The sequence below is a fragment of the Corythoichthys intestinalis genome, chromosome 7 (assembly GCF_030265065.1).
Source record: "Corythoichthys intestinalis isolate RoL2023-P3 chromosome 7, ASM3026506v1, whole genome shotgun sequence".
Classification (NCBI taxonomy): domain Eukaryota; kingdom Metazoa; phylum Chordata; class Actinopteri; order Syngnathiformes; family Syngnathidae; genus Corythoichthys; species Corythoichthys intestinalis.
In genome coordinates this window covers 60,906,056-60,924,697 of record NC_080401.1, presented here as the reverse complement: position 1 = coordinate 60,924,697, position 18,642 = coordinate 60,906,056, and the positions used below count along the sequence as shown (strand labels likewise).

Here is an 18,642-nt window from a genome sequence, read left to right as displayed (position 1 = left end):
TTTTTTTTTTCAACAGATTTATGTAGCATGCCGTTTCATTGTGGAAGTGAGAAAAAGATGGTAACAGCTTGCTGAACTTACATTTGTGGATGTAGAATTTCGATAACAAAAGAGGTAGATTAACAATAAAAATATCCTCATTCCTGATCTCTTTATAAAAACAAAAAAATGACATTTTCCCATTTTAGCTTGAAGTCCGCACGTAGATTCCTGTCAACCGATTTTTCTCACTCGGCTGGGGACGGTCTTCGATGCGTGACGTCAGGGGTTACAGTCACCTGACACCAATGACTCGTTTAAGTAGGCAGAGTTGAGACGGAAGGAGGCGGTAATGCCCCAGTATTTTGCCTACCAATCACGGTAAAACCTCAAGAAGAAGAAGAAGACTTCCTGTGTTGAATCAAGTATTTCTTTCTTTTTTTTAGCGCTAAAATCGCGCTGAAAGAAAAAGAAATCATCTCGAATAAGTGGAAAAGTTGAGGCAGCGATTTCCGGACAAGCCGTGAGTTAAAGTCTGCCCCCTTTCTCTCCCGGAAAGCTAATGCCAGCTAGCCGCTCTCGCTCGCTTGACAGGTTACTACTTGAACAGGTGACAGCTGCGACTTTCTAGGTTTTTGGCGCTCGCTCGTTGTCTTTTTTTTTCTACTCCATCCCTACTTCCCTCCTTCCCGGCTAGCCGGCCAAAGCAAAATGCTTCGCGCGCGGAAAGCCGCCGCTTTGAGCCAGTCCAGATGGCTGCGGTGGGCGTTTAGCAAGCGAAAGTCCAGCTCTTCTTCGGACTCCGAGTTCCTGCACAGGAGCATCGTGCCCACCATGCACTACCAGAAGAGTTTACCGAGGTAAGCGGCGCACAGGTCACGCAAGGTGACACGTTTTAATAAAGCGGGCCAAAGTGCACGATGTGCTTCGTACGAAGGCCGCCAGAGGTCGCCGTTTCCCTCTTCTCACTACTCATTCAGTTTAGGGCCCCTCTTTCGATGAATTGATGAGAAGTTTCACGTTTGAGCATTGAGCTGCAACTAATGATGGTTTATTATCGATTAATCTGGCGATTAATTAAACGATTAATCTGATAAATATCACCTCTTTCAATGACCTTCACAATGAAACTTGAAGTTGTTTTAGGCATGTTGTAAGTCACAACGAAGACAAAATGAATGACTATTTCCTTCAAAAATATATATATTTTTTACAGTTTCCTGACTTAACTGTACTGTTTTAAGTACATGAAAACGTGCCCCCTCCGTGAGTCATCACCTTATCGTGGTGGAGGGGTTTGTGTGTCTCAATGATCCTAGGAGCTATGTTGTCTGAGGCTTTAAGCCCCTGGTAGGGTCACTCATGGCAAACAGGTCCTAGGTGAGGGGCCAGACAAAGTATTGCTCAAAAAGACCCCTTATGATGATTAATATAAATGGACTCGAGTTTCCCTTGCCCGGACGCGGGTTACCGGGGCCACCCTCTGGAGCCAGGCCTGGAGGTGGGGGCTCAAAGGCAAGTGTCTGGTGGCCGGGCCTGTCCTCATGGGGCCCGGTCGGGCACAGCCCGAAAAGGCAACGTGGGTTCCCCTTCCCATGGGCTCACCACCTGTGGGAGGGGCCAAAGGGGTCGGGTGCGCAGAGAGTTGGGCGGCAGCCAAAGGCGGGGGCCTTGGCGGTCTGACCACCAGCTGCAGAAGCTAACTCTTGGGACATGGAATGTCACCTCTCTGGCAGGGAAGGAGCCCGAGCTGGTGTGTGAGGCAGAGAAGTTCCGACAAGATATAGTCGGACTCTCCTCCACACACAGCTTGGGTTCTGGTACCAATCCTCTCGAGAGGGGTTGGACTCTCTTCCACTCTGGAGTTGGCCACGGTGAGAGGCGCCGAGCAGGTGTGGGCATACTTACTGCCCCCCGGCTTGGCGCCTGTACGTTGGGGTTTACCCCGGTAGACGAGAGGGTGGCCTCCCTCCGCCTTCGGGTGGGGGGACGGGTTCTGACTGTTGTTTGCGTTTATGCACCGAACAGCAGCTCAGAGTACCCACCCTTTTTGGAGTCCTTGGAGGGTGTGCTGGAGAGCGCCCCCTCTGGGGACTCCCTCGTTCTCCTGGGGGACTTCAACACTTACGTGGGCAATGACAGTGAGACCTGGAGGGGCGTGATTGGGAGGAACGGCCCCTCCAATCAGAACCCGAGTGGTGTTCTGTGCTCGTCACGGTTTGTCCATAAAGAACACCGTGTTCAAACATAGGGGTGTCCATATGTGCACTTGGCACCAGGACACCCTAGGCCGCAGTTCGATGATCGACTTTGTAATCGTGTCATCGGACTTGCGGCCGCATGTTTTGGACACTCGGGTGAAGAGAGGGGCGGAGCTGTCAACTGATCACCACTTGGTGGTGTGTTGGCTCCGATGGCGGGGGAAGATGCTGGCCAGACCTGGCGGGCCCAAACTTATTGTGAGGGTCTGCTGGGAACATCTGGCAGAATCCCCTGTCAGAAAGAGTTTCAACACCCACCTCCCGCAGAACTTCTCCCTTGTCCCGGGGGAGGTGGGGACATTGAGTCTGACTGGGCCATATTCCACACCTCCATTGTTGAGGCGGCCGATCGGAGCTGCGGCCGTAAGGTAGTCGGTGCCTGTCGTGGCGGCAATCCCCGAACCCGCTGGTGTGATGCCGTCAAGCTGAAGAAGGAGGCCTACCGGGCCTTTTTTGCCCGTAGGACTCCGGAGGCAGCTGACAGGTACCGGCTGGCGAAGCGGACTGCGGCTTCGGCGGTCACCGAGGCAAAAACTCGGACATGGGAGGAATTCGGCGAGGCCATGGAAAACGACTTCCGGACGGCTTCGAGGAAATTCTGGTCCACCATCCGGCGTCTGAGGAGAGGAAAGCAGTGCGGCATTAACACTGTGTATAATGAAGATGGCGTACTGCTGACCTCGACTCGGGACGTCGTGAGTCGGTGGGGAGAATACTTGGAAGCCCTCCTCAATTCCACCGACACGCCTTCCTTTGAGGAAGCGGAGTCTGGGGACTCCGAGGTGGGTTCTTCGATCTCTCGGGTTGAAGTCACTGAGGCGGTTGGAAAGCTCCTCGGTGGCAAGGCCCCGGGGGGAAGATGAGATCCGCCCGGAGTTCCTAAAGGCTCTGAATGTTGTAGGGCTGTCGTGGCTGGCACGCCTCTACAACAGCGCGTGGACATCGGGGACAGTGCCTCTGGATTGGCAGACCGGGGTGGTGGTTCCCCTTTTTAAGAAGGGTGACCGGAGGGTGTGTTCCAATTATAGAGGGATCGCACTCCTCAGCCTCCCCGGTAAAGTCTATTCAGGGGTGCTGGAGAGGAGGGTCCGTCGGGAAGTCGAATCTCGGATTCAGGAGGAGCAGTGTGGTTTTCGTCCCGGCCGTGGAACAGTGGACCAACTCTACATCCTCTGCAGGGTCCTCGAGGGTGCATGGGAGTACGCCCAACCGGTCTATATGTGTTTTGTGGATCTGGAGAAGGCGTTCGACCGTGTGCCTCGGGGAGTCCTGCGGGGGGTGCTCCGGGAGTACGGGGTACCGAGCCCCTTAGTACGGGCTGTTCGGTCCTTGTACGACCGGTGTCAGAGTTTGGTCCGCATTGCCGGCAGTAAGTCGAATTCGTTCCCAGTGAGGGTTGGACTCCGCCAAGGCTGCCCTTTGTCACCGATTCTGTTCATAACTTTTATGGACAGAATTTCTAGCCGCAGCCGAAGCGTTGAGGGGGTCCGGTTTGGTGACCTCCGCATTGAATCTCTGCTTTTTGCAGATGATGTGGTGCTGTTGGCTTCATCAAGCTGTGACCTCCAACTCTCACTGGAACCGTTCGCAGCCGAGTGTGAAGCGGTTGGGATCAGCACCTCCAAATCCGAGACCGTGGTCCTCAGTCGGAAAAGGGTGGAGTGCCCTCTCCGGGTCGGGGATGAGATCCTGCCCCAAGTGGAGGAGTTCAAGTATCTTGGGGTCTTGTTCACGAGTGAGGGTAGGAGGGAGCGAGAGATCGACAGGCGGATCGTTGCAGCGTCTGCAGTAATGCGGACGCTGCACCGGTCCGTAGTGGTGAAGAAGGAGCTGAGCCGAAAGGCGAAGCTCTCGATTTACCAGTCGATCTACGTTCCTACTCTCACCTATGGCCACGAGCTGCGGGTCGTGACCGAAAGAACAAGCTCCCGAATACAAGCGGCCGAGATGAGTTTCCTTCGCAGCGTGTCTGGGCTCTCCCTTAGAGATAGGGTGAGAAGCTCGGTCATCCGGGAGGGGCTTGGCGTTGAGCCGCTACTCCTCCGTGTTGAGAGGAGCCAGCTGAGGTGGCTCGGCCATCTGGTTCGGATGCCTCCTGGACGCTTCTCCGGAGAGGTGTTCCGGGCATTTCCCACCGGCGGGAGGCCCCGGGGACCACCAAGGACACGCTGGAGAGGCTGGCCCGGGAACGCCTTGCGATCCCGCCGGAGGAGCTGGTTGAAGTGGCTGGGGAGAGGGAAGTCTGGGCTTCCCTGTTAAAGCTGCTGCCCCCGCGACCCGACCCTGGAGCAAACGGAAGATAATGAATGAAAACATTGTTAATTAATGTTCTGAGTATAAAACATACAATTTCTCTACAACAAATCATACAAAAATGATGTTCATTCAAATGAAATAAAAAGTGCTGATGATTGATTGAATTTTTTTTCGAGAGCAAAGCGCATATAAAAATGGTATCAATGACTCATTTATTTAAACAACAAAATCGAATAAGAAGGAGACAGACTTCAATGAATCGGGTTTCTTTATCAAATAGTTTTTCATAAATACAATCCAAATCCAATTTCAACGGGAGTTTGTGTTGAAATGAGACTCTAAGCTGGGTTTCTGTGTGTGATTTCTTTATAAAAAAAATAAATGAGACAACTTTACGATCTAACGAATAACTCAAGTGCTAATATGCTTCTCCAAAACACAATTGACACTTAAGACACTGATTAGCATCATTGCTAACAAGCCTAAACCCTATTAAAAATGGTTTTTATTGACGCAGTATCGATATGAATTGCAAATATTAATATCGCGACAACAGACATCACGTTGTAACACTTAGCTGTTTCCGATGCAGGTTGCCCATCCCAAAGTTGGAGGACACCATCAGGAGGTATTTAGCCGCTCAGCAGCCTCTGCTGGATGAGCAACAATTCAGGTGAGCGCCCTAAAGAACGGCCGCGCGCGGGGGCCGGCTTCGTCCGACGTCTCCCGTCCTTTCAGAGAGACGGAGAAGGTGGCTCAGGACTTCCTGGCCGGCGAAGGGAAACGGCTACACCAGGAGTTGGTGGCTCAGGATAAGAAGAACAAGCATACCAGCTACATCTCAGGTGACCTCCGTCTTTCCCATCTGGCGACGCCAACGGTTTCTGGCCCAGTCGCACTGTAAAACTACAGTTGCTGCCCAAATGAAATCCCTCCCGTTCAAGATGAGATGTTCTCTATATAACTCCATCTATATTATGATATCATAACCAGACAAACAATCAACAGTGGGAGACGCATTGTAGAGGGGAAGGAATCGCCGATAACATAATGGGAGATGTAGTGGTTCTCTGAAAACCTTCAAACGATTGTATCATTTTCATTTCAGTAAACACAAAAATGAATGATATATTTATTCATAATTACTCATTAACCCTTGAGAGTCGAAGGACGCGCCGGCGCGTATAAAGGCAAAAAACGCCTATGGCTATACCTGTTGTTTATGTTGAATTGTCAAATATAAGACTATTTATTCTAAGTTTTTTTGGTTGAATGTTCATCCTAACATGTTGAATAAATATTACAAAGTTTCAAAACGGTTCGTTACGCATGTTTGGTTGTCAATTGGACATCAATATTAAAAATTTTGACAAAACGATTTTGGAATTTTTGGTCTTTTTGGGCCCAAAATGATGATTTATAATTGGTCAGTGAAGGAAACAACAGTTTGGACATGAAGTTCAAGGTGTCACAAAAAAAGGGACCAAACCAGGCCATCGTAAACAATTCTTTCTTTGAAATATAAAGGCAACTTCAAAGGCATACAAAATAAGACAAAATAGGCCCAGACCTTAAAGGGTTAAAATACGTGTTTAATCATAGAAATCACTGTCAAGCTTTGACAATATTTTGGAAGCGGAAGCAAATTCGCCTGTCACCAGGAACTGATTCAAAACAAACCAGATGACGCAACAGTACTAAAATACTGTATTAAGTCATTTTTAAAAGTATTATTTTGATTTATTTTGAAACGACAATGCATCTAACACGTTTTAAGGTGACATCATTTTTAGAATGATTTTTTTTTTTAATTTGACTGCCTACTTCCAAATCAGAAATGATACGCAGTTCACAGCTCCGCGCACTGCGAGGCGCTAAAACGCCAGATATACCTGAAACAAATAGAGGTACAGTGGTACGTCTACATATGATCGCTTCGACACACGATTTTTTTTTTTACGTCCGATGTAAAATTGACTCGCCATTTGTTTCTACGTTCGACGAAATACGACGATTTACAACGGCGTCGCAATTTCATTGTTTTCCCGCAAGATGCGCACACGGCGGATTTTCTTATAATAGAAATCAACACGTGTTCCAAGAATGTTAAAGCAGGTGTTGAAAAAAGAAAGGAGGCTTACCATTGAAATGAAGATGGAAAGATGGAAAAATATGAGTGTGTTGTGCGTGTCTGTGAACTGCTTGACAATACTCCTCTGACCTCCGTTCGCCAGTCTTTACAAGTTAAGGTGACAATCATTCTTGTGGTACCATCGCCAAAGAGATCGTCGGGTTTTTAAGGATTTATTTCACAACGTGTGCAACACAACACGCCAACTGCCAGCAACAACAGGATGTTAAAAGAGAAAGTAATATCTCAACTGCACTCTCTCTCACTCTGCCGTCAGCTCCGCGGTGCGTTCAGGTACACCACGCAAAATACATCCACCACATTAGAATCAGATTTGTTACTTTATTACAGGTATTTTTATTACTGTTATTATTCAAAATGCATTTGTTTTGCTATTTGCAATAGTAACAGCAGTATAAATAAGGATTTAGTGTAGGTTTTCTAGCCCGGTACACCAGACTCACCGCTGTTCCAGCTATAGAGTCTGGCACCCAATGAGCGGATCAGATTTCCAGGGCGGAGCAAGCCACAGCAAACAGACACCGGAGTGGACCAATCAGCGACGGGCAGACGTGACATTGGTAAAGCGACACCTCGCGCGGCGTGAACGGAGTAGTTTCTTTAACGTGGCTAGCGCGAAACAGCCTGTTGTCAATGACTTGTTTTACTGTGGATTGGAACATATTCTCGGCTCTCCTGTTCGTCATCTGTGTTGTTGCGGTGACGACTTCCGACACGGAAGCGTGACGTTGTGCGTTAAGAACACGGCACGCAAATAAACGAGTCTGATTGGACGGTTGATTTTGCTCTTGCTCCAGAGGCCGGGGTCCTAGACTATTCTCACAGTGTTTGAAAAATACAGGGAGTCTGGCCGTGCCAGGCAATAGGTTTTTGGTCTGTGGAACGAATGAGTTGAATTGTAATGTATTCTTCTGGGAAAATCCTGCTGGACATGGGACCATTTCGACGTACAAACAAGGTCCTGGAACAAATGAACTTTGTATGTAGCCGAACTTTTTGGTGTCGACCTACAAGTTGAAATGTTCAAACCAATCAAAGTGGTCAGTTTTGTCAGAAGTAGCCCAAAGTTGATGCATTTTTGTCCCGCCCCGTGTAAGGATCTCGATCCAAATTGACAGCGCCTCGTCTCGCTCCAGGTCCGTGGTTCGACATGTACCTGTCGGCGCGGGAGCCGCTGGTGCTCAACTTCAACCCCTTCATGTCGCTGGCGCCGGACCCCGAGAGCGAGCGCAACGAGCAGCTGGCGCGCGCCGCCAACCTGACGTGCTCGGCCGTGCGTTTCCTGAAGACTCTGCGCGCCGGGCTGCTGGAGCCCGAGGTCTACCACCTGGAGCGCTCGCGGGCGCGCTCGGACGCGTTCAAGAAGCTGGTCCGCTGGGCGCCCGCCTCGCTGGCCTGGTACGCCTCCTTCGCCGCCGGGGCCTTCCCGCTGGACATGTCGCAGTACTTCCGCCTCTTCAACTCCACGCGCGTCCCGCGCGCGGGGCGCGACGAGCTGGTCACCGAGCCCGACGGCCGCCACCTGCTGGTCATGAGGAAGGGACACATGTACGTCTTCGATGTGCTGGATCGCGACGGCAACGCGGTGGCGCCGGCGCGCGTACGGGACAACCTCAGGTACGTACGCCGCCGTCTCGTTGGAATGTATCGTTGGCTTCGTCTACCGACCCCATACTTGGCTAGTCTTGCCCCGATTGCATTTTTTTGTTTTGTTTTTTTGTCTCCCGATACGTTTTTTGAGGAAAATGTTCTTTTCACAGTTTGGTACTCAATCGAATGTATAGTCATCGCTATCATGGCTTGCTCAGACACCGCTAAACTCGGTGGCTGCCATTGATGGTGTCCAATCCATTGGAAGTGGGAGGGTTGGCGGCAAACGACCGAATCTTCATTTGCTGCCACTTCAAATGGATTGGACGTCTATGTCGGGTAAATTCCTAAATCCATGGCATAAGCATCACCCTAACCCAACCAATATGGCCTCAGAGCAACCATGTTGGTAGGGGCGACGTTACCATCAAAGTCAAATGAAATGTTTTGATCAATGGTCAATGCATCCTGTATTTACTCCACGGTTTCAACTCAAATCTTTTGAAGGCTCTCGCAGGGTGGGCTGTGGGCAGAAGGGTGTGTTTAGGATTATTGTCTGTTTGTGGATTGGACAGGAGGATTCGGGAGTTACTGCTGTCAGGGCAACGAGGGTTGTGGATTGCACCTTAGCGTCAAAGGGCTTCTTGGAGTCTTCTTATCAGTCATGTTATCAGTTGGATGTCGGGCATTCTCCTGTGTTGGGACAGGGCGACCCGCCATTTGTTCTGGACTGTACGGGAGAACTGATTGCGAGAGTTGGTGTTGTAGACTGGACTTGTCAGCGTCAGTCAGTTGCATGACGAACACGTTGGGCTTCCGTGATAAGGCGTCATGTATCTCTTATGCCCTATATTTTCCTTAAACTATGGTATAAGTGCTATTTATTTTATATTGGGTGTGTTAGAGTAATACAAACAGTAAATACGGGAAACGATACTATTCCCTGATTGATTATATGAAGTGTGTTAGAATAATGCAAAGAGTTACAGTGCCTACGAGAAAAGGTACCATCTCCTTCAACAAGGAGTAGCCAGAAATGACCCAAGATTAAGAAGCGACCCAGACATCGCCCAATAAAGAGTGAGTGACCCAAAAATGACAACAGGGAGTGACTCAGAAATGCCCCAAAATCAAGTGACAGACCCCAAATTAGCAGGAAGTTGGCAAGAAAGCCCTCTTACTTCGAAGAGATCAGATGTCCGACTAGTGACTGTTGTTTAAAAAGCTGTTAATGAAGAGGCACATGACTGGCATTAATTGACAAGCCAACCGGTGTTCAGCTGGATCCTGTCGGACGAGACGCCGGCGCCCGCCTTCCCGCCGGGAGCGCTGACGACGGAGAACCGCGACGTGTGGGCGGGGCTGAGGGAGAAGCTTTTGGCGGCCGGCAACGAAGAGACGCTGCGGGCGGTGGACGGCGCCGTCTTCTGCTTGTGCCTGGACGACGTGGAGCTCCCCGACGCCGTGCGGGCCTCGCACAACATGCTGCACGGCGACGGCGTCAACCGATGGTAACTCGCGCCGGCCCTGCCCGCCTCTCGTCCGAGCTCTCGCCTTCCGCCAGCTGCCTTTTTCCAGGTTCGACAAGTCGCTGAGCGTGATCGTGGCGCGCGACGGCCACGCCGCCATCAACTTTGAGCACTCCTGGGGCGACGGCGTGGCTGTGCTGCGCTTCCTCAACGAGATCTTCAGCGACAGCACCCGCCGGCCGGCGGTCGCCCCCGGCAGCCCGGGGGCGGGAGGCCCCACGCCCGACGCGCGCCGACTCAGCTTCCGGCTTGATGATGAGCTGCGCGAGGGCGTGGTACGCGCCAAGGCCGCCTTCGACGCCGCCGTGGCCGGACTCACCATCGACGCCATGCAGTTTACAGGTGGTGCAATTTTACCACTAATCCTGGATTCAAACAACAACAAAAAAGTCAGATGAATAGAATTGAACTTAAAAGAAATTAGGTTTATATTCAATAAATTTGATCATTCGCTGCCATCCCTCCCACGTCAAACAGATTGGACATCGGGCGCCATCAATGACAGACGTGTCTGACTGTGCCGTGACGGTCAGTAAGACTAAGACTACATTACCCCCTACCAACATGGCTGCGCTGTCTTCTGTTGTCAATTGAAATGAATTGTAGATGCCCATTCCAATTGAAGTGGTGGCAGCCGATGAATGATGGATCATTCATTCGTTGTCCCGCCTCAAATGGATTGGATGTCTAGCGCCGCCAATGGCTTTGACATTGCTAAAATGGAGAAATAAGCTGGTTATGACTTGATTTGAGATGTCAATGCATGGACTTGGATGGGAGCGTTGCCTCAGTGTGGCCATATTGGTAGAGGCGATGAAAGGCAGTCAATTGAAATGAATTCTGAACATCTGATGCTTTTGAAGCGGAATGGGTGGCAGTGAAGGAATTTGCTTGCGGCCTGGCTGATTTGAACCACTAAACTCTGACTCTGTGGCCGGCGCAGACGGCGGTAAGGAGCGCGTGAAGAAATCCAAGCTGAGCCCGGACGCGGTGGCGCAGCTGGCCTTCCAGATGGCCTTCCTGCGGCAGTACGGCGTCACTCCGGCCACCTACGAGTCGTGCAGCACGGCCGCCTTCAAGCACGGCCGCACGGAAACCATCCGGCCCGCCAGCGTCTTCACCCGGCGCTGCGCCGAGGCCTTCGTTCGCCCCGACCGTCACCGCGCCGCTCCCGAGCTGATGGAGATGTTGCGCCTCTGCTCCGAGCACCACGGGCGCTTGACCAAAGAGGCGGCCATGGGTGAGTGCCGGCGCCCGAGTCCCCTAACACGGGAAGCGCCGGATCCGAAGTCGGGCCCGATCGATCGGAAGTGACCCGAAACGAGTAGAAAGCGACCCGTACCTTAAGCGACGGACACCCAACGTATTTTGACCCGTGGGTCGACCTGCCTCTTTTTCAGGTCAAGGGTTCGACCGGCACCTGTTTGCCCTGCGCCACTTGTCGGCCTCGACGCACGCCTTTTACGCCGACCCGGCTTACGCCGCCATCAACCACAACGTACTGTCCACCAGCACGCTGTCCAGCCCGGCGGTGGGCCTGGGCGGCTTCGCGCCGGTGGTGGCCGACGGCCTGGGCGTGGGCTACAACGTCCACGACGACTGGATCGGCTGCAACGTCAGCGGCTACCCGGCCCGCGACGTTTCAGAATTTCTGCGCTGCGTCCGGCTGTCCCTGGAAGATATCTTTGCCGTCCTGGACGGGAAGGACCTCGCCCGCTGAGCCGATGCATTATATCGATTGAGTGTATTGCAGAAAAGAGATTAGCAAAATAAAGTCATTTGGAAATGGACGCTCCGTTGCGGCGGCGACATATTGCACGACTCCACGGTTCTGAGATTCCAATAGACGTGCTTTAGAAATTGATTTTTTTTTACCTATTAACCATTTAAACTAGAAAATGACATTTCTGGAAAAATTGCCACACTGGCTTTGCTGTGATGGTTGGTCTATCAAGTCACTTGGTAATCGATGGGAGTAAATGGAAATGTTTTTGTGCCATTGAAAATGAATGGGAATTTTTGACCACTCCAAATGAATGGGCAAATTTTGGCCAAACCCTGCATGTTTTGGCAAAAACTATACAACTTTTATGTGCCTTGATTTTCTGACGTTTTTGAGATATGGCTAATGGGAACTGATTAAAAACTAGGACTCTTCTGAAAAAAGTTTGGTCTCATTGAAAATCATGGAAAAACTGCCCTGTTCAAATACGTTTTGTTTTTTTTTGCTCTGTAAACATTTGCAGGCGCGGTCAAAAGGGAGCTCGCGTTGCACGAATTTTTGACACCCATCAAAGTTGGAACCATGTCAATAGGTCAACTGGTTTAGGCAAGGTGGCACGCCAAAAAATGAATTAAGTTGAATTTTATATGTGCAAAGCTTCCGTCAATAAGCTAGTTATGACTCGAATGTCAATGCATTGATTCTGATGGGAAATGTCGCCCCTACCAACATGGCTGCTCTGAGGCCATGTCGTTAGGGGCTTGTAAGCGCAGTCTTGCAGTGCTCCTGCAATCAAATTGACTTTTTCCAATCCATTTTAAAGTGGGAGGCTGCCATGCAGCGAATGAACGGCACGGCTCAGCGGTAGAATTGTCATCCCCCGACCCAGAGGTTGCGTCGCCAAAGTATCCTTAACGTGGCTGTATTATGAAGCTTTTCTTGTAGTCACCGTCAAACTGTTTGCCTTACTCTAACACACTAAATATAATCAGGGAATAGCATCGTTTCTCCTATTTACTGTTTGTTGGTATTACTCTAACACACCCAATATAAAATAAATAGCACTTCTACCATTGTTTAAGGAAAATATAGGGCATAAGAGATACACGACGCCTTCTCACGGAAGCCCGACGTGCGAGTCATGCAACTGACTGAGCAAGATTGACGCTGACAAGCCCACGTCTGGTCTGCACCACCAACTCTCGCCATCAGTTCTCCCGGACAGTCCATAACAAATGGCGGGACGCCCTGTCCCAACACAAGGAACACCGGTGAACGCCCGATATCAAACTGAAAACACAACTGGCAAGACCCCAAGAGCCCCTTTGACGCTGAGGTGGCAAAGTCCACAACGCTTGTTGCCCTGACAACAGTAACCCCCAAATCCTGTCCAATCTACAAACCGACAATCTTAAACACACCCTTCTTCCCTGGCCACGAGAGCCTTCAAAAGAAAAGGAACCTTTTGTTGACGTTTGATTGGGTGACCTTGCCTCCCCACCTGAGTCTGTTTCGCCTTACCGTTTGATCGCTGTCGACCTGAATAAATTGTCAACTTGTTCTCAGCGAGCCTTCTTTAAACCTTTCAAAACAGTCAGTACAAAGGGTTAAGAGGAAGGTGAACGCGGGGAGTTTGGCCTTTTGGCCGGAGTCCCGCCAGCCCGGGTCGTTCGAGCTGCTCGCGGTTCGGTTGGCGCGATTCCGGCGTCTGGCTAAAAGCTCCGATTCCTTCGATTATCAGATCGTGCCTTAAAGGCGCCATACAAGGAGAACGCCACTCATTTATTCCCTGCATGTCCGTTAAGCAATGACTTTACATTCAAGTGAGTATCCAGTCATTTAGTATTCAAAGAAATATATGTATTTTTCAAAAAACTATCAGTACAGTCAGGTATTGGACCCGGGAACAAAGGTATCAGTTGGTGGGTGCAACAATCATTTCAAGGAAAGAGTAGGAAGGGACCTGATATAACAAAACTATTTCTCCAGAAATGGCATTTTGGAGTTCAAAATAGATGCGCTCGCTTCCTCCCACCGTTGGCAAACACGGTTTTATTTGAAAAAGTGAACAAAAACAAGCAAATGTACAAAAAGGCCAACTCCCCACGGGAATTTAGATGGGCTTGATCTTGAAGTGAAGTCCGATCAGGCTGAAGACCAGACACTTCAGGTCCTGCACCAGGTAGTAAAAGACGCGTAAACCTTCGGGATCCCTGACAAAGAAAGACGGTGAATATTAAAGAGCGGAAAAGCCTGTCGGTCGCCCGCCCGTCCTCGTTTCCTCACTTGGACTGGTTGACGTCGATCAAGGAGCCGATTTTGGAGGTGGTGAAAGAAATGTGCTCGTCCCCGATGACGATTTCCAGCTCCTTCCAAACAAAAATGGCGTCAGCGGGAAAAGAAGTCTCCGGCCCGACCGGACAACTACCTGTCTTCCCACGCGGTCGGGCGGCGGCCACAGCGCGTCGTCCTCTTTGGTGATCTCGCTGTCGTCGATGATCCTCTTCAGCTCCTCCATCACGCTTTTGTGGACGTACGCCTGAATCAAAAAAAAAAAAAAAAAAAAAAAAAAACAAGCTCACTTTTGCGTAACGAATGGAATCATCCGTACCTCCCAGTCCAAAATGGATTTACAGTCAGTCCTTCCGGTTGAAGTCATTTGGCTCATTTCAGGGTATTTACAAGTGTTGAATTTGGGTCACTTCCATGACATTTTGCCAGTTGACTTTTTGTACATTTGAGATCATTTCTGGGTCACTTCCTGTTGATTTAGGGGCATTTACAGATGACTTTTTTTGGATCGCGTTCTGTGGATGTTGTGTCATTCCAGGGTCACTTCCAGTACATTTTGGATTTCTATTTATTGATCACTCCCTGAGTATTTTGGCACACTTAGCGGTCACTTCCGATTGGTTTTAGGACTTTATTTTTTTAAGTCATTTGAAAGGATTGTAAAACGATTCCTACTATGCTATACTATCCCCGGGCAATTTGCTTACAGGGCTGGAAGGGAGGTAGAAGATGCCCAGATTACACTTTTAAATCTCCTGTACAGACATTTAGAGGGTTCTGGTGCGTATGCCAGGCTCCTGTTTTTAGATTTCTCCTCAGCTTTTAATACAATCCAGCCCCATGTTTTAGTTAGTAAGTTACTTTCAGAATTTGCTATTGAAAGTAATCTTGTGTGCTGGATAATGGACTTTTGAACAAACAGAACACAGAGAGTTCGAGTAAATGGTTGTCTCTCTGAAAGGCGGGTCTCTTCTACTGGCTCCCCTCAGGGTTGTGTACTCTCACCTTTACTATTTATTTTCTACACTAATGATTGTAGGAGTCAGTATAGCAATAGACACATCCTGAAATATGCTGATGATACGTCATTGTCAGTGTACTCCAGAAACATGAATCCCAGCATGGCCCTGTGGTCGACGAGTTTGTTAGTTGGTGTGATGGATCTTTTCTCCACCTTAACACCTCTAAAACTAAAGATATGTTGGTAGATTTTAGGAAAAAACAACCTACTCCTCTTCAACCCACTTGTATAAGAGGTGGTGGATCATTATAAATATTTGGCTACTGTGATAGACAGTAAACTCAAATTTGATGTAAATACAGAGTCTATCTGCAAAAAGGGCCAACAACATAAATTTAAACTGAATTTTTTAGGGTCATTTTGTGTTGATTTTGTGCCACTTTTTGATGATTTTTTTTTTTTGGGGGGGGGGGGGGGGGCACTCTTCAATGTGGTTTGAAGAGCACTTGCAGGCCACTCCTTGTCAAATTTGGATCATTTCCTGTTGATTTTTCGGGCTGCTATCTGTTGACTTTAGAACATTTCCAAGTAACTTCCTGATGAATTTGTGTCAGTTCCTCTAGTTTTTGGCTCACTTCATTAACGCATTGGCCGCCCCGCAAATAACGGCAGACGTGAAAGTTAGCCGAGCGCGGTAGTGCGTGGACTTCATCACCAATGTCAAAATAGAGGCTTTTTGTATGTACAGTATTGACGAGCTACAACACGCCCGTCAGGCAGAACAACCTGTCTTAGCGGGACATACATTTGACACCCCTGTTCTGTACCAAAGAAAGAGTTTCCTCCTCCTCCTCCTTTACGGTCAGAAGAGTAGAAATATTTTGACCGTGACCGTGCAAACATAATAAACGCAAATGGAATGGAAATAGTGCAGTAGGTTTTTGGTAGCGACGCAACGGAACGCCAACTTACCTCCTTTCTGATCATGACGTCATTCTTGTAGTTGCTGTTGTTGGCGTAGCGCAGTTTGCCTGCAAAAATAAACCACAAAGGGTCACAAAAACAAAGCCAGAGAGCCGGCGAGCCTGTCATTTTCAATATGTCGACCATTTGTTTAGGCACGGCAAGCCTTTTATTTTGCGAAAACAACATTTTCGGGCCAATTTTCTGATCAACTGATTTTTTTTTTGCACCATCAATATGTCTTCATTTTCAATTAGTAAATGTCATTTCTGGCGAAATTGCTATGGTAGTGTTGTTGTGACGTGTTGGTAAAATGATCACTTCCTGTTGATTTGGTTGGCGGCAATTCGGCGTCACTTCCTATTTATTTTGGGGTCACTTCCTGCTGATTTGGCTACATTTCAGGGTTTTCACAGTGGATAACGGGTCATTTCCTGTTGACCACAAGTGACTTCCCGTCATTGGAACGGCGCCATTGGAAATAAATGGGAAATTTGGCAAATAGCATCGTGCAAGAATCCAGTAGTTTTGGTTTATGAACGGTGTCGGTGGGTCAAACGGTTTTGGCTGGCAAGAGATGCCCTAGAAGAAGAAAAACTATATACACATAAATATACATATAGATGGTGCGTTTTTCATGACACGTAAAGCTAGCGTTAATAAAGGGAATTGAGAATTGGGAATTGGCATCATTTCAACAATTACGTAACAAGTTTGCACTTCCACAGTCAAATTTCTTCCGTTATCTGCAAATTCGACATTTTATACTTTGTAATCTGCCCGCCACGCTAAACTCCGACAGGACTATTGTTGACATGGTTCTTTCCTCAAAACCAAACCAGAAGAGGCCTATCTCTGTGTTTTACAGCGCGATGTTGGCTCTGAAGTCTGCATCTATGGATAGAGTCAGGGCGGAATGGGAGGAGGACCTTGGTACCCCCTTCTCTGAGGAAACATGGTTATCTATCTTAAAACGAGTCAATTCCTCATCTCTGTGCGCTCGCCATAATCTAATCCAATTCAAAGTGGTCCACAGAGTTCACATCTCCAAAACCAAACTGGCCACTTTTTACCCTGACATCAGCCCACTCTGTTCCAAATGCAACATCTCAGATGGCTCACTCTTTCATATGTTTTGGACCTGTACTAAACTCAGCAAATTCTGGACAGAGGTTTTTCATTCCCTCTCACAGATCTTAACAGTGAGGGTGGAACCGAACCCTCTTATTGGTTTATTCGGAGTTACAGAGGACTCTCGACTGTCTGCTGATCAGTGCCGTACTCTAGCCTTTGCTTCCCTCCTGGCCCGTAGGTCTGTCCTCCTCAGGTGGGTGGACCCCCTCCCTCCCACACACACTGATTGGCTGACGGCCTTAATGACATGTTTGAAAATTGAAAAGATCAGATACTCTCTCTATTATTCTAATGGGAGATTTCTACGTGCCTGGGGACATTTTTTAAACATGTGTTAGTCCTTTTAAGCCCTTGGCATTCCATAATCTGACATATCTTTATTGTATTGATACTTACTATCCAAAACAATTACTAAAACTCAATGTGCAATGGTCATGAAACTCACTGGCAGTGACAGGGATTAATTTCATGGTTTATTTTTGGTTTATTTCGGTTATCATTATTATTTTTTTTTTTTTTTCTCCTATTTTTATTATCATTCTCTATTGTATGTGTGTTGGATGTAAGTCCCATTTCTCATCCCACTTTGTATTTTTCTTTTTTTCCTAACTGGAAACCAACGCACTACTATTGTGAAAAATAAAGAGATTTTGATTTAAAAAAAATAAAGGGAATTGATTAAGTGAAGTTTAGATCAACAATTGATCCAAATTTTAACCCCGTTATGAACTTGTATTCGGAAAGCATACAGATGACCGTTTCAATGTACTTTTACAGTTTGTCCAAAAAATACATTCACGGCACTTGGATGCGTCTGTTTTGGACGATTGAAATGTTTCGTCCATAACTAACACGAGTCATTCATTCATTTAGGGTAGACTAGGCTTATTTCTCAGCTGACCGCTGCCGGCGACGTTTCATTTGAAGTAAAGTAAAATAAAAAATAAACAAACAAACAAACAGCGCGTTTTGACTTCCATTCATTGCAAGCCTTTCAAAGGAAAACAAGTACGTTTGGAGCGCGTATGGAGCGTCTGAGGCCTAGCCTAGCCCCGGCTGGCTAGCTAAGTTAGCTTTGCGCCCACTTACCATCGGGCCTGAACTCAAACTCCAGGAACTCGTGTCCGAATTTGCCTTTGTGGCCGACGTAATACCTCAAGTAGAAGTCGCTGGTGGACATGATTAAGATTCGCAAAGTTGAGGAGCAAGAAGGTTAGGTAAAAGTCCCGCTCTGCCGAGCGCCGACACACACTGCACACAGGAGAGCGAAAAAACAGGTGGCAAAAGCGCATGCGCACGTATGGTATCGAGTGAGTTTTCAATTCCCTGCGTTTTGTCTGCTAGGCTCTTCGGAGACGTACTTCCAAATATTAACTCGGGTTTACTACGATTACGTTCAAGCTCACCTTTTCCAAAGGTGACAAATGACAACATGTTAAGCGTGTTAGTGTGCCGTGTACCTAGCTAGTAGGTTGAATTGATTCGACGTAGTCGAAAAGTACTGCACGTAAAGTGTAACTGGAAGCATTCCTTGACTACGACAACGGATTCCGTACTGCACAACAAAAATGCATTCAAAAAAGGCTGAAAAACGAAATGAATTACAAAATAAAAATTGTATTTTTTTTAAATTGAAATGTTTGTTTTTTTACCTAATTTTCCATATTTTATTCTAGTTCCTTTTGTTTACAGAAAATGTATATTTTCATCATTTTTTTTCCTGTTTTAGTTGTATTTTTCCATTTAATTTTCGATATGTAGCTGTAATGCTACCGACTTTTCGAAAGACAAAATGCGGGATT

At 48.0% G+C, this 18,642-nt stretch overlaps 2 protein-coding genes across 3 annotated transcripts; one reads left to right on the top strand and one right to left on the bottom strand.

The window, feature by feature from the left end:
* Positions 1–295: 295 nt before the first annotated feature.
* On the top strand, positions 296–13,991 carry cpt2 (carnitine palmitoyltransferase 2). 2 transcript variants are annotated; one of them, XM_057841485.1, is made up of 9 exons: positions 296–589; positions 677–839; positions 5,089–5,169; positions 5,235–5,341; positions 7,785–8,265; positions 9,519–9,749; positions 9,817–10,109; positions 10,711–11,007; positions 11,168–13,991. In XM_057841485.1, exons 2-9 carry the CDS (start codon positions 691–693, stop codon positions 11,485–11,487), a joined length of 1,959 nt encoding a protein of 652 aa, XP_057697468.1. In that variant the 5' UTR covers positions 296–589; positions 677–690; the 3' UTR covers positions 11,488–13,991. The 2 variants fall into 2 exon arrangements, with proteins under 2 accessions (XP_057697468.1, XP_057697467.1); XM_057841484.1 differs by having other exon boundaries at positions 296–839; positions 11,168–13,990.
* magoh (mago homolog, exon junction complex subunit) lies at positions 13,528–18,126 on the bottom strand. The gene is made up of 5 exons (XM_057841487.1): positions 17,930–18,126; positions 15,716–15,774; positions 13,919–14,029; positions 13,777–13,859; positions 13,528–13,703 (listed from the first exon to the last, which is right to left on the bottom strand). The coding sequence occupies exons 1-5, from the start codon at positions 18,018–18,020 to the stop codon at positions 13,604–13,606; spliced, it is 444 nt and encodes a 147-aa protein (XP_057697470.1). The 5' UTR covers positions 18,021–18,126; the 3' UTR covers positions 13,528–13,603.
* Positions 18,127–18,642: the final 516 nt, after the last annotated feature.

What these genes read in the sequence shown, in the direction of transcription:
- magoh (XM_057841487.1), bottom strand. Translation starts at nt 18,020, where the DNA reads ATGTCCACCAGCGACTTCTACTTGAGGTATTACGTCGGCCACAAAGGC. An exon ending in GTTTGAGTTCAGGCCCGATG is followed by an intron (nt 15,775 to 17,929) that starts GTAAGTGGGCGC and finishes TTATTTTTGCAG; the next exon opens with GCAAACTGCGCTACGCCAAC. An exon ending in CCGACCGCGTGGGAAGACAG is followed by an intron (nt 13,860 to 13,918) that starts GTAGTTGTCCGG and finishes TTTGTTTGGAAG; the next exon opens with GAGCTGGAAATCGTCATCGG.
- cpt2 (XM_057841485.1), top strand. Translation starts at nt 691, where the DNA reads ATGCTTCGCGCGCGGAAAGCCGCCGCTTTGAGCCAGTCCAGATGGCTG. An exon ending in CTGGATGAGCAACAATTCAG is followed by an intron (nt 5,170 to 5,234) that starts GTGAGCGCCCTA and finishes CCGTCCTTTCAG; the next exon opens with AGAGACGGAGAAGGTGGCTC. An exon ending in GACCAAAGAGGCGGCCATGG is followed by an intron (nt 11,008 to 11,167) that starts GTGAGTGCCGGC and finishes CCTCTTTTTCAG; the next exon opens with GTCAAGGGTTCGACCGGCAC.